Source organism: Sminthopsis crassicaudata, chromosome 4 (genome assembly GCF_048593235.1).
Source record: "Sminthopsis crassicaudata isolate SCR6 chromosome 4, ASM4859323v1, whole genome shotgun sequence".
Taxonomy (NCBI): Eukaryota; Metazoa; Chordata; class Mammalia; order Dasyuromorphia; family Dasyuridae; genus Sminthopsis; species Sminthopsis crassicaudata.
Window position 1 is genome coordinate 110,588,261 of NC_133620.1, and position 16,267 is coordinate 110,604,527.

At 35.6% G+C, this 16,267-nt stretch overlaps 1 protein-coding gene across 2 annotated transcripts in view; it reads left to right on the forward strand.

Moving 5' to 3' along the window:
* The first annotated feature begins 1,748 nt into the window (after positions 1–1,748).
* The window catches only part of CENPF (centromere protein F), a 71,098-nt gene continuing 56,579 nt past the window's right edge, over positions 1,749–16,267 (forward strand). Inside the window, exons 1-6 of one of the 2 annotated variants that reach the window (XM_074309151.1) lie at positions 1,762–1,870; positions 4,514–4,590; positions 5,561–5,798; positions 6,936–7,132; positions 10,504–10,619; positions 12,790–12,881. In XM_074309151.1, the coding sequence (XP_074165252.1) occupies positions 5,637–5,798; positions 6,936–7,132; positions 10,504–10,619; positions 12,790–12,881 (567 nt within the window). In that variant the 5' untranslated portion in view covers positions 1,762–1,870; positions 4,514–4,590; positions 5,561–5,636. Of the gene's footprint in view, positions 1,871–4,513; positions 4,591–5,560; positions 5,799–6,935; positions 7,133–10,503; positions 10,620–12,789; positions 12,882–16,267 lie in introns of both variants that reach the window. The other variant, XM_074309150.1, reaches the window with a different exon arrangement.

The window sequence follows — 16,267 nt, forward strand, 5'->3', positions numbered from 1 at the left end:
TATCATATTTTGAAAGTTCAAGAATGAGGGTGAAGAGTTAGAGAAAACGTTGAAGTTTTCCTAGTATTTTCAGCTGCCTCTATTGCCTTTGATGAGATTCTGAGTGGACACATGAATCATCTCCTTTTGGAAAACAAAGAGTTTTTATTTATTTGCAAGGCGATTGAGCTTGTCACACAGTCACACAGCTAGTAGGTGTTAGGTGTTGGATTTCAATTCAGGTACTCCTAACTTCAGGGTTGGTACCATCTGTACCATCTAGCTGCCCCAATTTATCTTTATTTAGTTATCATTTTTCATTCATTTTGTTTTCATGTTTCCCTTCACTCTTGTGTTTGAATTGTTAGTACACAGCTCTGGTCTTTTCATCAGGAAATATTTTCAATTAGGAAATTTCATTAATGATTCCATTTTTTCCCCCTTTTAGGGTTATAGTCAGTTTTTCTAGATAGGGTATTCATGATTGTAAATCTATATCCTTTGCCTTCTGAAATATCGTATTCTAAGCTTTCTGTTGTTTGACAATGTTGGCTGCTGGAATGCTTTGTAATAGGAATTCTTTCTATTTGGTTGTATTTTTTATTTTTTTTTTTGGCCTACCCCTATCCCTCCCTAACTTGGATTTGGGTATAACACCATTAGTGGTTTACTGCAGGGACTCAGCCACTAAGAGCTAGCGGGGAAGCTCTGCGGGTTCAGGGTGACAGAACTGAAAGATTCCTTTTGGTCTAGGAGCAGGGGTTCTCAAACTACATACGGCCTACAGGCCAGATGAAGACGCTGTTGAAAACAAAGCCTTCTTTGCAAATTAGAACATTCTACATTCAATCGTAAGTTATTATTTTGTGTATTTTTGTGTTACTTTAAAAATGACACAAAAACGTCAGATTATGCTTTTATCCCAACATTTTTTCCCCATTTCTTTTCAATACTCCACTCAGCCTTCCCGACGCTTCAGCTTTTCCACCTACCAAAGGATATGGCTGGATTTAATCTTTTAAAATATTTTATAAATTTTAACATTTTTATATATTTATATTTAATATATTAATTTTTACATATTCTATGTCATATTTTAATATTTTAGAAATGCTAATATTTTATAAATTTTAATATTCTATAAACATTTTTAATATTTCACAACTATTTTAATTTTTATATATTTTATAATTTATTTCATAATATATTTTAATATTTTATAAATTAGTCCATTCATAAAAGGGACAGTACTTGGTTTCATTATCTTAGCTTAAATGTTGCAGCTATTATTTGCGGGGGAAAAAATGCTAACTTGGATGAATCTGGTGTGGTTTGCCAAAAGTTGGATTTTAAACGGGTCAGAAATAATTAATGACGGTTCTCAGAGCGCACTAGTGAAATAAGCAAGAAGTGCGGCCCGAGGGCGGAGCCGGAGAGAAGCGCGCCACAGAAAGGATCTCAGAGACGCCTGCTTATAAGGTAAGGACGGCTCTAGCGGGCGCTGGGGATAGTCGTCCGCATTGGCCCTCGGACTCAGCCCCCAACCACCTACAACCCAGCGGCAAACACAAACACAACACGCAGAGGAGCTCGTGCCGGCCACAGCCAGCCTCCACCGCTAGTCCGAGCGGATTGTTTTTTAAATCCATACAAATGCGCCAATCAGAGGCCGCGCTCCTGGAGCGCGGGAGCGGATTGGCTTGGCCTCGGAAGAGCTGGACCAATGGGCTACAAGATCACTCTGCGCTCCGTGCGCCGCTGGGAGGTAACTGACGTAGTGGAGACGGCGCCGGCTTTGAATCTGCAGGTTTTTTTCTGGGTTGTGGGGTGGTGTACTCCGCGCCGGAACTTTCAGGGTCTTTGTTGGAGGTCTTCTACGCAGTGGAGGAAGGTAAGCAGTGGGACGGACGCTCGGTCGGTGGGAGGTGGAGGTGGAGGTTGTGGAAGTGGGCGCTTGCTGCCTGTGTAAAACGTGCCGTTTCCCCTCCGGGGTCGTAAGAAGTGGGTCCTGCATCCTAGGCCCTGTGAGGGGGTAAGATGGTCGTCTCCCACTTCTTCCCTGCCCTTATAGTGAAGAAATCTCTCCTAATGAAGGTATTCCTGCCCTTGATTGCCATAATGAAGGCACTCCGCCCCTCCCCCCATAATGAAAGTACTCCGCCCCTCCCCCCATAATGAAAGTACTCCGCCCCCTCCCTATAATAAAGGTTTTCCGCCCCCTCCCCCCCATGATAAAAGTTTTCCGCCCCTCCCCCCATGATAAAGGTATTCCTTCCTCTTTCTCTCCCATATAGAAGGTAACATTCTCCCTGCCACTCCATAACGAAGGTATTCTTTTATTTATTTTTTTAAAGTATTTTATTATAGCTTCTTATTTACAAGACGTATGCATGGATCATTTTTCAACATTGACCCTTGCAAAACCTTCTGTTCCAACTTTTCCCCTCCCCCTCTTCTAGACGGCAGGTAGACCTATACATGTTAAATATGTAACTAAGGTATCCTGTCCCTGCCCCCCTCCCCATAATGAAGGTATTCTCTCCCACTCTTCCCTCCTCCGCATCAAGGAGGAGTACCCATCAGTACTTCCTGTTTTTCTCCCTCTCCTCCATTCCCTCCCCCCCCCCCCCCCCAATCTCTTGATATATAAGGAATCTGCCTCCAGTCCTCCGGAGTGACCAGGTTATCCGAACTTCCCATCCCACCCCCCCATTGGAGTGAGTTTGTTGACAGTTTCTGGGCCTCTGTTCTCAGAATTGAGCACACAGATGAGTGGGACGAGAGCCCAAAGGACCCTTCCTTAAACAGTTCCTGTTCTCTCCTAAAACTGAAGCATGACTGAATAGGGTTGAAATGAGTGCCTTCCCTAACCATGACACAAGCACATGCAGACATCCCGCACCTTCCCTCTGGACACTCTTGAAGACACACACACTCACACACTTTGGACACTCTTGAAGACACACACACACACACTCTTTGGACATTCTTGAAGACACACACTCACACACTTTGGACACTCTTGAAGACACTCACACACACTCTTGGACATTCTTGAAGACACACACTCTTTGGACACTCTTGAAGACACACACACTCTTTGGACACTCTTGAAGACACACACACTCTTTGGACACTCTTGAAGACACACACACACACACACACACACACACACACACTCTCACACACTCTATCCCTTTCCCTCTTTCCCCCCCTTCTTTCTCTTTCCTTTTGCCCCCTCCTTTTCCCTCTCCTTCCTTCTGCTCTGACCCCTCCTTCCCTCTCTCTCTTCCCCTCCCTCCTTTCTTTCCTCTCTCTGTCTCTGTCTCTGTCTCTGTCTCTGTCTCTGTCTCTGTCTCTGTCTCTGTCTCTCTCTTTCTCTTTCTCTCTCTCCTCCTCCTATATTCTTTGTTGAGAGTGATGGACAGATTTTGCATGGGTGCCTACCCCAGTCTTCTGTAGAAGTCCCCCAGGATCAGCTTAGAGTAACGCTGACTTGTTTTATCAAACTGGAAAGTGGTCCTTGCATTTTGTGTAGGTGAGAATATTAGTATCCATATGTTAATTTTCTGTGAGACTTAGGTCTTTTCTTTCCCTGCTGTCCTATATACACTCTTCATGAAGATACCCATTGTCTTGCAACCTCAGTTTCCTAGAGAGCTTTGGGTTCTGAGATCTGTCTAACCAATAGAAAATATGCTCTTTAGGACTAGTAACTCTCACTTTTGTCTTTGTATGTGCATTGACTAGTGTAGTACCTGTCACATAAGTATTTTTTAAAGAGTAGTTAGACAAATTAGAGGTAAACAATTATGAGCATTGTCATAGAAGTCTAGTAATGAGAAAGAATATATAGGGTGTCAGAGGAATAAAAAAGAATAGACTAGGAAAAGATTTAATAATTAAGAAATTTTTGTCAACCTTAGAACAGTTCTGTGTGGAGTTGAATTGAGACACTATTACAAGGTGTAAGAAGTGAGTGGAAAGTGAGGAAATGGAGATAAGGAGCTCTGAAGGCTTTGTCTATGAATTTATCTTTGAAAAGAATGAGCAATTTAATTTAGGAAGTTAGCTGGAAGGGGATGGTAGTGTCAAGTAAATGTTTTATTTTATTTTTTTAAGGATAGGGAGATCTGGACATGTAGGAATTGGAGAGAAAACCAGTGTAGAAGGAAGTTGTTAAAGGGGAAAAAGAGAATGATTTATCTGCCAAACTCCTGCAAGAGATGCAGTGTATCTTCTTTGTCTCTGTAGACAATGTGATGCAGTTGCATTTTTTTTTAATATCTTCAGGACAGTGATATTCTTTTACATTGACATACTGTAATTTTTTCAGACACCTTACCTCAGAAAGTGGAAGAGATTTGGTGGCCACCTATTTGACTCCCTAATTTTACAGATAGGGAAATTGGGATTGAGGGAGGAGTCTAAGGGACTTGTGCAGGGTTCCCAGAAGTAGTGTCTTAGGTGGAATTTGAGCAATTTAATAACTTTTCTTGCATAATTCCAGACTTGTCTAAAATGTTTGATTTAGTTCACAGCTCTTCAGCAGCTTGTTGGGTGCCTGCCTTGTCTCTCGCCATGAGTTTTCCCATCTTTTATGAATATGAGGTATTATTACTTGAGGCTAATTTTTATTTTGTAGTTATATTATTATTGGCTTTCACTACTTTTTAGCACCTAGTGAACAGTACTGCAGTCTTTAGCCCCTTGTTAGTTTTGATACTGATGCTAGAAAGAACATAAATCCCAAGCTTCTGGGAGGGGCTAGGGAGGCATAACAGAAAATAAAGTTTTAGGTTATCTTGGTCTGATTCAACCAAACTAATAAGCTGTATATTGTCATAGATTATATACTTGAAGTTACCTTTTCTATCATAATAGCTTTATTGTCAGGTACCTCAAGGAAGGACTAGAAAATTGTCATTGCTACTATTTGTTCCTCTCTCTACCCCATTCCCCAAGAAAAAAAAAAGATCATGGTCATTAAAGTGGCTGAGAGGGAGATAGCACAATTTGGAATACAAACTGCTGACATAAACAAAGGACAATCCTGGTATTGGGATCATAATGGAGCCTTGGAGTTTGTATCAGTGACAGGTTGTTTTCTCTTAAGTACTAAAGGAAACCTTTCCTTTGCAAAAAATATCAAATTTTTTTTTTTTTTATTATACTAATAAATGAAAAATACTACATATGAAACATTTGATACCTTGCTTTTTAGCAGTGGAAATAACAAAACTATATAAGAAAAGATACAGGCTAGAAGAATCAGGAACAAAAAGTAGTTGTTACTAACTTATCATTGCACCCTGTCTAAGTGAGTCTATTCAAAATTATTGTTGTTGATTCAGTAGAAAAATAACTCCAGCTCCGTAACTGGAATCTCATAGCTAGGTAAATTAGACATTTTATGCCTGGGATATGGCATTTAAGTACCTGTTCTGGGGAATTCTGTACCAACTGGCCATTACTTTTACTTATATTTATGAAACTGTCATATGAACAGATTATATAGTCTGTGAGATTGAATTCCTTAAAATTTTTTAATATTATATCATATATATATTTAATACTACAGGAGCAATGATTGGATTCTTTTCAACTTATTTTAACATTTTTAAATGTTGATTGAGTAAGAAACAAGATTGAACAAAATGAGTTGGGCTTTAGAGGAATGGAAAGATGGTCTGTCCACCAAAGCCCTTCAAAAAATTCAAGAGCTTGAAGGACAACTAGACAAACTAAAGAAAGACAGGCAACAAAGACAATTTCAGCTGGAATCCTTGGAGGATGCCCTGCAAAAGCAGAAGAAGAAGGTAATATTTGATTGATTGAAGTGTCACTGGGGGTATGGGGAATATTATAATTTCTTGATTACACTTTTAATTTTCATGTTTGAACTGACTTGTATAAGTGATGAGTCAACCTATTCTATTTTGAGGAAAATGTTTTTGTTGTTTTATTATAGGCTGCATAAAAAAAAACAACTTTCTTTTCATTCTTCAATTCTAAATAAAAAGATATTATGGAAAAGCAGAAAATTGCTTCTGGCTCATAAAAAAATTAGAGACATTTAAAATAAAAATATAAATAAATTTTAGAACAATACATAATTACTTGGCAAATATATTTTTTGTTCACAGATTTTAAAGTACTTTTGCTTCTAGTTGGCAATTAGAATAATTGTGTCACCAATTAGAAGACCAAGCACACCATTAGGAGATTACCACTGATTTTAATTTTCAGGCCATAAGTTACTTTGTTTTTAATTATTCTGAGATAAAAATCTAAGATGCTACTCTGTCCACTTAAAGACATTATTTTGTCAACATTGATTTGATATATCAGAATCTAAGCCAGGAACTTCTGGTTTATTAGTCAAGACTTCTGGAGTAATTCCCAAAATAAGCTGAATGGGACTCAGAAACTCCCAACATTAGCAAGCTAAGGGATTTATTGGTTCATGGCACCAGGGAAATATGATCACAGGACTGTTGAACATTGGAATAGTTTTCTTAGGTTTGGAGGAAGTATCCTTTTAGAAGTATTTTAAAAATACAGTGCAGTCTTGTTTATCTTAAGTGGTATAAAGGTAATGTTCCCTTTAATAGATAGCTATTATAATGTATAATTTTCTTAAATCTTAAAGAAAGAAAATTTTTTTTAGGATTAAAAAAAGTTAACTTGAAAGTTTTATTTCAAAGAAATAAAACATGATTTATTGATAAACTAGTGTAGCAATAAATATTTTATAGATTATCACCTTTAGTGATTTACTAATTTGTAAATTCCTTGGACCTTTACATTTCCCCCAGAAATAGAAAACTAGTGACTTGTATATATCAGACACTTAAATTTTTGTTCAATATGCTACTTATTGATTAATAAATGCTTTAACTTTGGCAGCAAGTTTAGTTTAAATTCCTTAAATTATTTCTGATGATTTAAATTAGGTTGAAGATCAAAAAAATGAAGGGGCCACCCTCAAAAGGGAAAATCAGAGCTTGATGGAAACATGTGATAATTTGGAGAAAATGAGGCAGAAGATTTCTCATGAACTTCAAGTCAAAGAGTCTCAAGTGAATTTTCAGGAAGGACAACTAAATTCAAGCAAAAAGCAAATAGAAAAACTGGAACAGGAACTTAAAAGGTAACTCTTTTAATAAGTCTTTTAGAAAATTGTTACAGCATTTTGTTTTTAATTAAAATTAAATTATTTTTATTGGCAGAAGCTAGAATATTTTAATTTAAGAGAAATCTAATAATAAACCATTAATTTAATAAGGTATTAAAACTGTAAAACCACTCTTTTTTGGCATAGCCTATATTGAGAATTTGTTATATCATGATTTATTACATGGATTGGTTCAATTGAGAAGCGTCATGATATAATATTTGTATGGGATTTGAAGTCAGTCTCCCTAGATTCTTAAAATTATAGCTTTTAAACTTACTATTTGGGCCAGGCACAATATCTCTGTTTTTTAAGCCTTTCTCCCCCCCCCCCCCCCCCCCCCTCCCCTCCAGCTATAATTTATATGTCTGTAATGTCTGTCCTCAAATCTTGACTGGATTGTTTAGGGTGGAGGGAGGGGGAGACACCCTTTCTGGGGTTGGATTTTAAGATCATAGATTTAGAGTTTGAAGGGACCGTGGAAATCTTGCATTTTTGCCTATGAGAAATTTTTGTAAATATAATTTTGCATATGAGGAAACTGGCTCAGGGAGACCTGGACAAAACATTTTATGCCTCTGGACCTTAGTTTCATCATCTATAAATAAAAAGTGTTGAATTAAATGGGCTTTATATCCTAAATCAATGTTAATGTGACAGCTAAGTAACTGTGGATCAGAGAATCCTAAATTTTCAATCATCTGACTGTAAATCCAGTATTCCTGCTATTGTACTACCTTTGTGACATAATTCCTTAAGCTTTCCTCTGCTAGGGTAGCTAGAATAGAGTGTTTCACTTGGAGTTCAGAATACCAAGTTCAAATCTTGCCTTAGACATGCTTTAGCTTTACAAACCTGGCCATAATCACTTAACCTTGGTCTGACGTAGTTTCCTCATCTGTAAAATGAGGATAAAGTGGAAACTTCCCTGGGTTCTTGTTGCGGATAAAATGTTTGCATAATGTTTTGCAAATCCTGAAGTAGTATATATGTTAGCTGTTACTCTATTACATTGAACCAAATCTTGCTTTAAATATATATATCTGTCCTTGTTGTTTATTATCAGTTTTAGAAAAGTAAGTATTTTATTTAGTTAACCAAATAATTATGGAAAGAGTTTTAGTATTTGACATTTATATTTACTGCTTGTTTTTCACTATAAAAATTGAGGAGTACTATATTCCTTAAAATAGTTCTTGATATATGTAACAAATAATACACTAAGGACTCAGGTTGGACTTTTTAGATTTGAAAATCATGATCCAGATAACTTTTTGTGGTCCTTTCCTCCCAACAAAATATATTCTTGTCAAAATAAGAAGCAATCACAGTAACTGAAGTACTGCTTTAACTGATTTTCTCAAATTCAAACTTGGGAATTTTTATTAGACAATTACTTTTTCCCTTCCTCAATTTTCTCTCCCCTCACTTTTACCCCTCTCTATTTATTCCTTCTTTCATTGTTGTTTTCAAACATGCCCAAATCTTCCTTCATCCTTAAGAAACCTGAAGTAGGGTCAAGTAAAGACACATATTGGTAATGTTGTCTGTTTGGAACTTTTTGAAATTGACCACATATTATTCTTTTTTTTTTTTTTTTTTTTTTTAAATTCATTTTTCCAAATTATCCCCTCCCTCCCCCCGATGGCAGGTAATCCCATACATTTTACAGACCACATATTATTCTTAACATTTTTAGTGGTAGCTATTTCTCCTTTTTGAGGGTCAATTTTATTTTTTGAAAGCAGCCAAAAGTATTTTAGAACTAAGGGTGGTAAGTAGTCAAGTGATCAAATAGGATCTGTGTTGACTGCTAAGGTCAAAATTTCCCTAAGAGGAGAAGGCGTAAATGGATTATACCTGTACCTTTGGAGGATTCAAATTAGATCATTATTCATTCTCAAAGAGTTTCAAAGCTGTTGTATAACCTTCCTCTATAATTTATCTGAAGCATATACATTTGGATGTATTATGATAAATAATAATAGCTAAAATTTCAGTAAAGTTTTAAGGGTTGCAAATACTTTAAAAATATTTCATGAGATAGGTACTAATGTTACATCTTTTTTTTTTTTTTTTTTAAATAAATGAGGAAACAGGCAGTGAGAGGTGCACAGGGTCTCATGTGTATCTAGTAAATTTCTGAATCTTCCTATCTTCAAGATTGCCATTCTGATAGTATTGTGATAGCCATCTGATTAACAATATATTTGGTTTGGGGTCAGTTTTAGATAATGTGGTGACAAGAGACAATTTGTATCTTTGAAAGTCCCCTTTTTTTCAGGCTAAGGTATGGAAGTGGTAGGGGAATGTTATTTTGTCCTTCACTTTTCTTTGCAAAGATGCCAGTGCTATTCTAAAAATTTATGTGCCAAATGTTAATTTGCCCTGTTTCCCAGTAATTCGCGTTCCCATTCATTTCTATTTTCTATTCAGCCCATTGTCTGACATAGGCCAAATGTGGAGCCTTTATTAAGAAAGTAGTAACAATAGTAAAAACTAGCAGTTATTTTCTGTCTGTAGTGTCAAGAACTAATATTAGATAAATTTAACTATGGGCTAGATCTGAGGTGGATAATTGATATTATCCATTTGTTAATAGGTTTATATTGGTCTCAAGTTACTTTATTGTTTTCTCTCTTTGACAGTAGAGATTGTTTTCAGTTTTTGTATTCCTGGGTGCCTGGTACATTGATAGTAGGTACTTATGAATGTGAATCAATGGATTTGATTGCTTGGGTATCATAATACTAACTGGCTCTTTGAGAATGAAGAGGCTTCTAATAGTTTAATTTTGTTGTTGTTCAATCTTGTGCAACTCTTAATGACCCCATTTGGCATTTTCTTGACAAAGAAATTGGAGTGGTTTGCCATTTCCTTCTCTAACTTATTTTACAGTTGAAGGAGACTGAGGCAAACAAGATTAAGATCACTTAATCTTGGTCATATACGTACCTATATGAGTCATATAGGTAATCTAGGTAATAAGTGTTTGAGAAAAATTTGAGCTCACTAAGACAGTCTTTCTTACTCCAGGCCCATCACTTAATCTATAATATTCACCTGAATCACCTAACTAAAATATTCATATAACATTTTTCTTTTTTTCAATGTTCTTATAAATATGAAGTAGTTCTGTTTATTTTATAAATAACAAAAACATGTAGGACATAATGTTGGTATTTTCATTTTGTACTTGGTAATAGTCAAATATCATATATAATATCGGTATTTTAGGAGATTTCAGTTTTCTAGATGATTTATGGGTAACTAGAAATATATAATTTCTGTAAATCATCTGCTATTTTCTATAATTGGGGCACATTTGAAAATTTTTTTTCTGACAGATATAAATCTGAACTTGAGAGAAGCCAACTGGCAATGTTGCCAGGAGATGTCTCAACATTAAATAGTACACCACAGAAGAGTTCTGCTCCTCCTGTACAATCAAGTCATCAAAGTGGTAAGGATTTGGTACATGGGTTGTAAGAGCTTAGTGTAAGGACCTTAGATAAAGGGGAGAGTATGAGTAATGTACTAGAATCTAGCATGCAATCTTATTTGAGGTTTTCTTTCCTTATTTTTTTCCATAATAGGGCATAACTTAGAATTGCTGGAACCTCAGCTACCTCTCTTAGTATTTGCATCCTTATATATAAGAAGGACAGAGAGAGAAAACTGAGATTGTGCATGTGTCTAGTTTGAGAGTTCGTCCCTGTATCTTTTTCTTCTTGTCCGGTCTGGCCTCCAGAAATCTCACATTTTCCCCATCTGAACCATACATGAATACAAATTTTTTTTTTCCCTTTGAGTTATTTTGATTATCTTTCTATCCCTAGTCTTTAGTATATATGTACATACATACATATATATGTGTAGGTACACAAACACACACAGAGTACCACGTAAATATAGTATTGAGTGATACTATAATGATACTAAGATGATTTTTGAATTAAACTAAAGGAAAATGGTGAAAAAAATTAATTTGTTTAACAGGATGAAGAATCTTGGTTGGCACAGTTATCCTGCTCTTGCTCTTATCTATTATCTAACTATGTTCAGCTAGCTGTTTTTGGGATCAGAGTACCTCTAAGCCATATTATTTTTTAGTTCATTTGAATAATTGGGAAAGATAGGACGTTAGTTGGTTTCTATAAAACATTTCATATCTGTCTTAGCCCAGTTATAATCTCTAAACACTTCTCTCTGCAGAGTTTGAATTATGGAACTGGAACACATTTCCCATCCTAGTGACTCCCTTTCTCCTAAGTGTCAATCTAGAGTTCCTATAATTTTATAATACCACATGTACAGCAATAACAAAATGTCATTTCCATCAACATTCCGTCAACTATTAATTCATTACAATTTCCTTTAGCCTAGAATGTGCAGAAATTGTTGCTTCGCTGATTACTTTAAGCCTATTTGTTTTTCTGTGCTCAATGCAAGGAATTTCTCCAAACTACAGCAGGCAGACGTTTTAGAGGCCTATTCCTATAACAACAATAAAATTACCCATCTTCCAACAAACATTTCTCATCTGTAATAGGGGTTTTTTACAAACAGCTCCTTTGTAAAAATATGTCCTCACAAGCATTTATAGGAAGTATACAATCTCACACTTTTAAGTATCTCTGTCCATAAGTTACATAGAAGATGATAGTTTATCAATTCAAGGTAATTTAGGGGAAAGGAATAAATCTATATTTTTTATTATGTGCCAGGCACTGGGTTAAGTAGCTTTTACAAATATTACCTCATTTGATCCTCACAACAACCCTAGGTAGGTGCTTCATTTTATAGTTGAGTAAAATGAGGCAGACAATAAATGACTTGTTCAGGGTCGTATAGTAAATGTATGAGGCAAACTCAATTCTTCTGTCTCTAGGCTTTAATACCTCAACCACTGCACCACCAGCTGCTTCTCTTTATGTTCTTTATACTTCAAACCTTCTTTCTGGAAAAAAGAATGTGAAAACATTGATGTTGAAGTCTTAGGAGTTAGGTCAAAGCTCTTTAGTAACTTAATTTCAAAGTCAGAACAGAATGAAAAGACCTTCAGTTTTAAAAAGAATGGATCTTTATTTTTCCAATTCCAAGTGTCTTTCTAGGATGAACAAGTTTTGTGAAAATGTAATTGGATATTCCTTGAATAGGAATTTTTGGCTCCCAATTCCAGTATTTAATTTGACTATAGTAATTGGCAGTATAATCTTGAAAAACACATTTTCACATTTTATATTAGTTTTTAATCTGTTGAATATAAATGGCCAAGACTAAATAAAACTTTTTAAAAGATATGCATCAAGGTCTTGTTATGAAATTAAACAATTCAGATCTGACCTCTAATTTTTCAAGTCTTCAAAAGGAATTTTGATTTTTGTGTATGTTTGTAGTCCTTGAAAAGTTTTTCTGAAACCTGTGTACTTAATATTTTTCATTCTACATATATTTTTAACTTCTATTAAGTAATATGTTCTCTTGTTATGATAAAATAATTTTGTTTTCATTTGGAATTTGAAATATTAATATTCAGATTCTCAAGTATTGGGATAGATACTTTGTGGATTTTACTTCGTTAAGCTGAACTTCTCTACCTGAAATTTGTTGTCTGTCATATCTGATTTTAGCTTCCATGTATGAAGAACTACAAGAAAAATATAGTAAAGAAGTTGAAGAACGAAAAAGGTTAGAGCAAGAAGTTAAAGCTTTACAAATGAAAGTAAGTTAATTATTTGAAATGCACATTCCAAAAGCTTATTTTGTTATAGTTTGTTATAAGATTAGAATTTGTTTTCCCCCCAATTATTGACATGTTTTCATTAATTTAGGGGAATGTAAGTTACTTGCTTTAGTAGTCTTCATTATTTTACATTAAAAAAAAAGGAATTTAGTAGACAGGTGCAAAAGAGTTGTTGGAATACATGGGAGCCACCTGACAGTGGCTGCTGGAAATCCAACCCAGACCTGCAGCCTCTTGTGAGAGGATGATACAAGGAGACTGAAAGGCAGTTGCTGTTCTCTGACCTCTCTGACCGAGAGACTATTATGTTGTCTGGTCTCTCTCCTCTTCTTTCTTTCTGCCTCCAATTTATCTCATTCCCAGTCCACAACACCTGTGTCAGCAGAGGTTGCTCTGCAACTCCTTCAGATGCTATGATCCACAGCTGTGGAGGTTCTTGCAGAATTGACCTGTAACAAAGGGCTATAAATGGAGTGGCTAGTTATTCTTCACCTCCCTGTATAAATCCCAATGGAAGCACAAAAAACCCTCCATAATTTGGTTTATAGACATGTATGCAACTATTTTCTAGAGAGTGAGATGTTAACAAATGAAAGGATGATTGGGAAGACCAAGTTCTCACTGATTTAATTTGTTAACATGAGCCAATTCCTTCACGTGTTTTATTATTTGTAGAAAAAGTTCCTTACATTTATTTCAGGAATATTGCTTTCTTCCAATGCCTCCTACATTTTGTATTTGTGAAGTTTTTTTTTTTTAATTGCCAAGTGTAAGAAAGACCAGTTTTATACAGTTTCCAAATCTGATGAGGATACTGTCTGCTCTTCTACCCAATTCTTTGATTAAAATTCTTAAGCATAATAGCACCAAACATAGATTGTTGAAGTATTCAGTTGAAGAGTTCCATTTAGCATTCCAATCCTGCTAAATTGACATTGAATCATTAGTGACTAGTACTTGGCAATTCTAAATTTGGTTAATTGTATTATCATCTCTCATCTTTTCCATAAGAATGGCATGAAAACCATTAAAAGCTTTCAAAAAATTGAGGTGAAATATATCTGTCACATTCTTCTAATTCCTTCTGTAACCCTATTAAAAAGAGGCAACACATTAGTCTGGCGTAATATGTTCTTGATGACATATGGTTCTTTGTAATTGTCTCTTTTCTAGATATTCACCAACCATTTCTTTATTGATTCCTTATAGAATTTCCTTGGGAGAAAGTCAAGCTCACAAGTCTTTATACTATAGAGATTCTTAACATTTTTTGTCTTTGCTTACTTTGGCAGTTTGATGGTGAAGCCTGTAGACTTTTTAGCATATATGTTTTTTTTAATGCAAAAAAAGGGGAGGGGATTACAAGAAAAAGCAAGAATATCCCAGATATAGTTATTAAAAAATTTAGATAACAAAACAAGTTCTATGGTTCTATGAGCATATGTTGAAAATTGAAAATTTAAGGATGCTTTAGAATTTCAGATTCTCTTCCCCTCCCCCCCTTTCAGGTTGGTATTCTGTCTTTTAAATTATGTAGTACCTTATTTTCCATGATCCTTCCAGTATCAGCAATAATGGCTTAATAGTCACATATATCTCTATCATTGTTTTTTTTTTTTTTTTTACATGTGAATCAGAGAAATTGAATTTATCAAGAGCAGCTAAATGTTCTCACTTATCTTGGGTATCAAGATGCCTTATTAGCCATTTCCATTCTGTCTTTTCCAGTGCATGACCATTTTATTTGATCAATTTTTAATTTTTATTCTCTTGATAATTTTTAGTTCTTCCTTTAATGTTTTCTGTTCTACAAGCAATGAGCCTTCTCTTTCTGCTGGGGTCTTTTTTCCCCCCTCTTATGATAGCTAACAGTTTTTTCTTAATCTTTTTTTTTTTTTTTTTTTCTGATCACACAGCTAGAAAATCAAAGTGTCTGAGGCCAGATTTGAGCTCAGGTCCTCCTGACTTCTGGGCTGGTGCTTTATCCACTGCCCCATCTAGCTAGTTGCCCCTGCTAACAATTTTTTATTGCCTGAGGTTTTCATTGTCACCTTCAGCTCATTCTGAGTTTTATCTATTCTGACATTGACAGCCAGGTGCTAAATTTAGTCTCTTGCATGTATGAATTAAAGAATGAAAAACATTTATTAATAACTGCTTATAGGGTACTAAGCAGCTTATTGAATTCTGGGGATGCAAATTGAAAAATCAAAATGGGCCTCCTTTTCCAGGAGCTTGCATTAGGGGGAATCGTATATAGACAAGTTCTGGCTAAAAATCAGTGTTGTGGCTTGAGTGGAGCCATAGAATAATTGATTAAGGTTAGTCTGGGGGATGTCTAGATATGGTGAACTTTTTGCCAGACATGAGCCCAAGTCTCTGTAAGTGGAGCTGCAGTTGTGAGTGAGGAGGAGGGTTAAGGCAGGTAACATGGCATCAGTACAGCTCTAGGGCATCAGAATAGATCTGTAGGTGTGGAAATATGAGCATTGCAAGTGTTGTAGTGCCCCAGACTGGGCAGTGGAGAGGCTGAGGACATGGCAGTAATGTGCTTGTAACAGGGGCATAAGTCTCAAACTTTCATCTTCATCTAGTTAATCTGCTTAATGAAGGGCAAACTTATTATATTTGCTATGTCATATCCTAAATCAAACTATAATGCTGACAGATGTTTGCTTTCCAGAGGAAATTACAAGGGCCTAATCTATTACTGTTTGACCTGTTTTAAACTGACAAAGTGAGCCAGTAATGGCCAACGTTGCCAAATCCTAGAGCCAGGTTTGTTCTAAGATAACTGGACAAAAGTATTGTCCATCTTTTTCCAATATAGCATGAGAACCATATCTCATGTAGAAGTGAATATGTCTCTTATTTCCATGTACATCTTCCTTATATTATCTTTGGCGGCTCTCTTCCAAATCTCTCATTTGCCAGTATTGTGCACCGTGGTGTGGTGAGTGTTTTTGTTCCATCCCTTCTCTGAACGAGCTACACCCAGCAAAATAACTCTAGGAGATGATTATGAACCACTACATAGAATTCCCAATCCCTCTAATTTTGTCCACCTGGATTTTGGATTTCCTTAATGGGTTAAATGTACACTATTTCAAAGTCTGATTCTTTTTGTACAGCAAAACAACTGTTTGGACATGTATACATATATTGTATTTAATTTATACTCTAACATATTTAACATGTATTGGTCAACCTGCTATCTTGGGAGGGGTGGGAAGGAGGCAAAAAATTGGAACAAAAGGTTTGGCAGTTGTCAGTGTTATAAAATTATCCATGCATATATCTGGTAAATAAAAACTATTTAAAAAAAAAAGAGAGATAATATAGATTTTGTATAATTATATATGTAA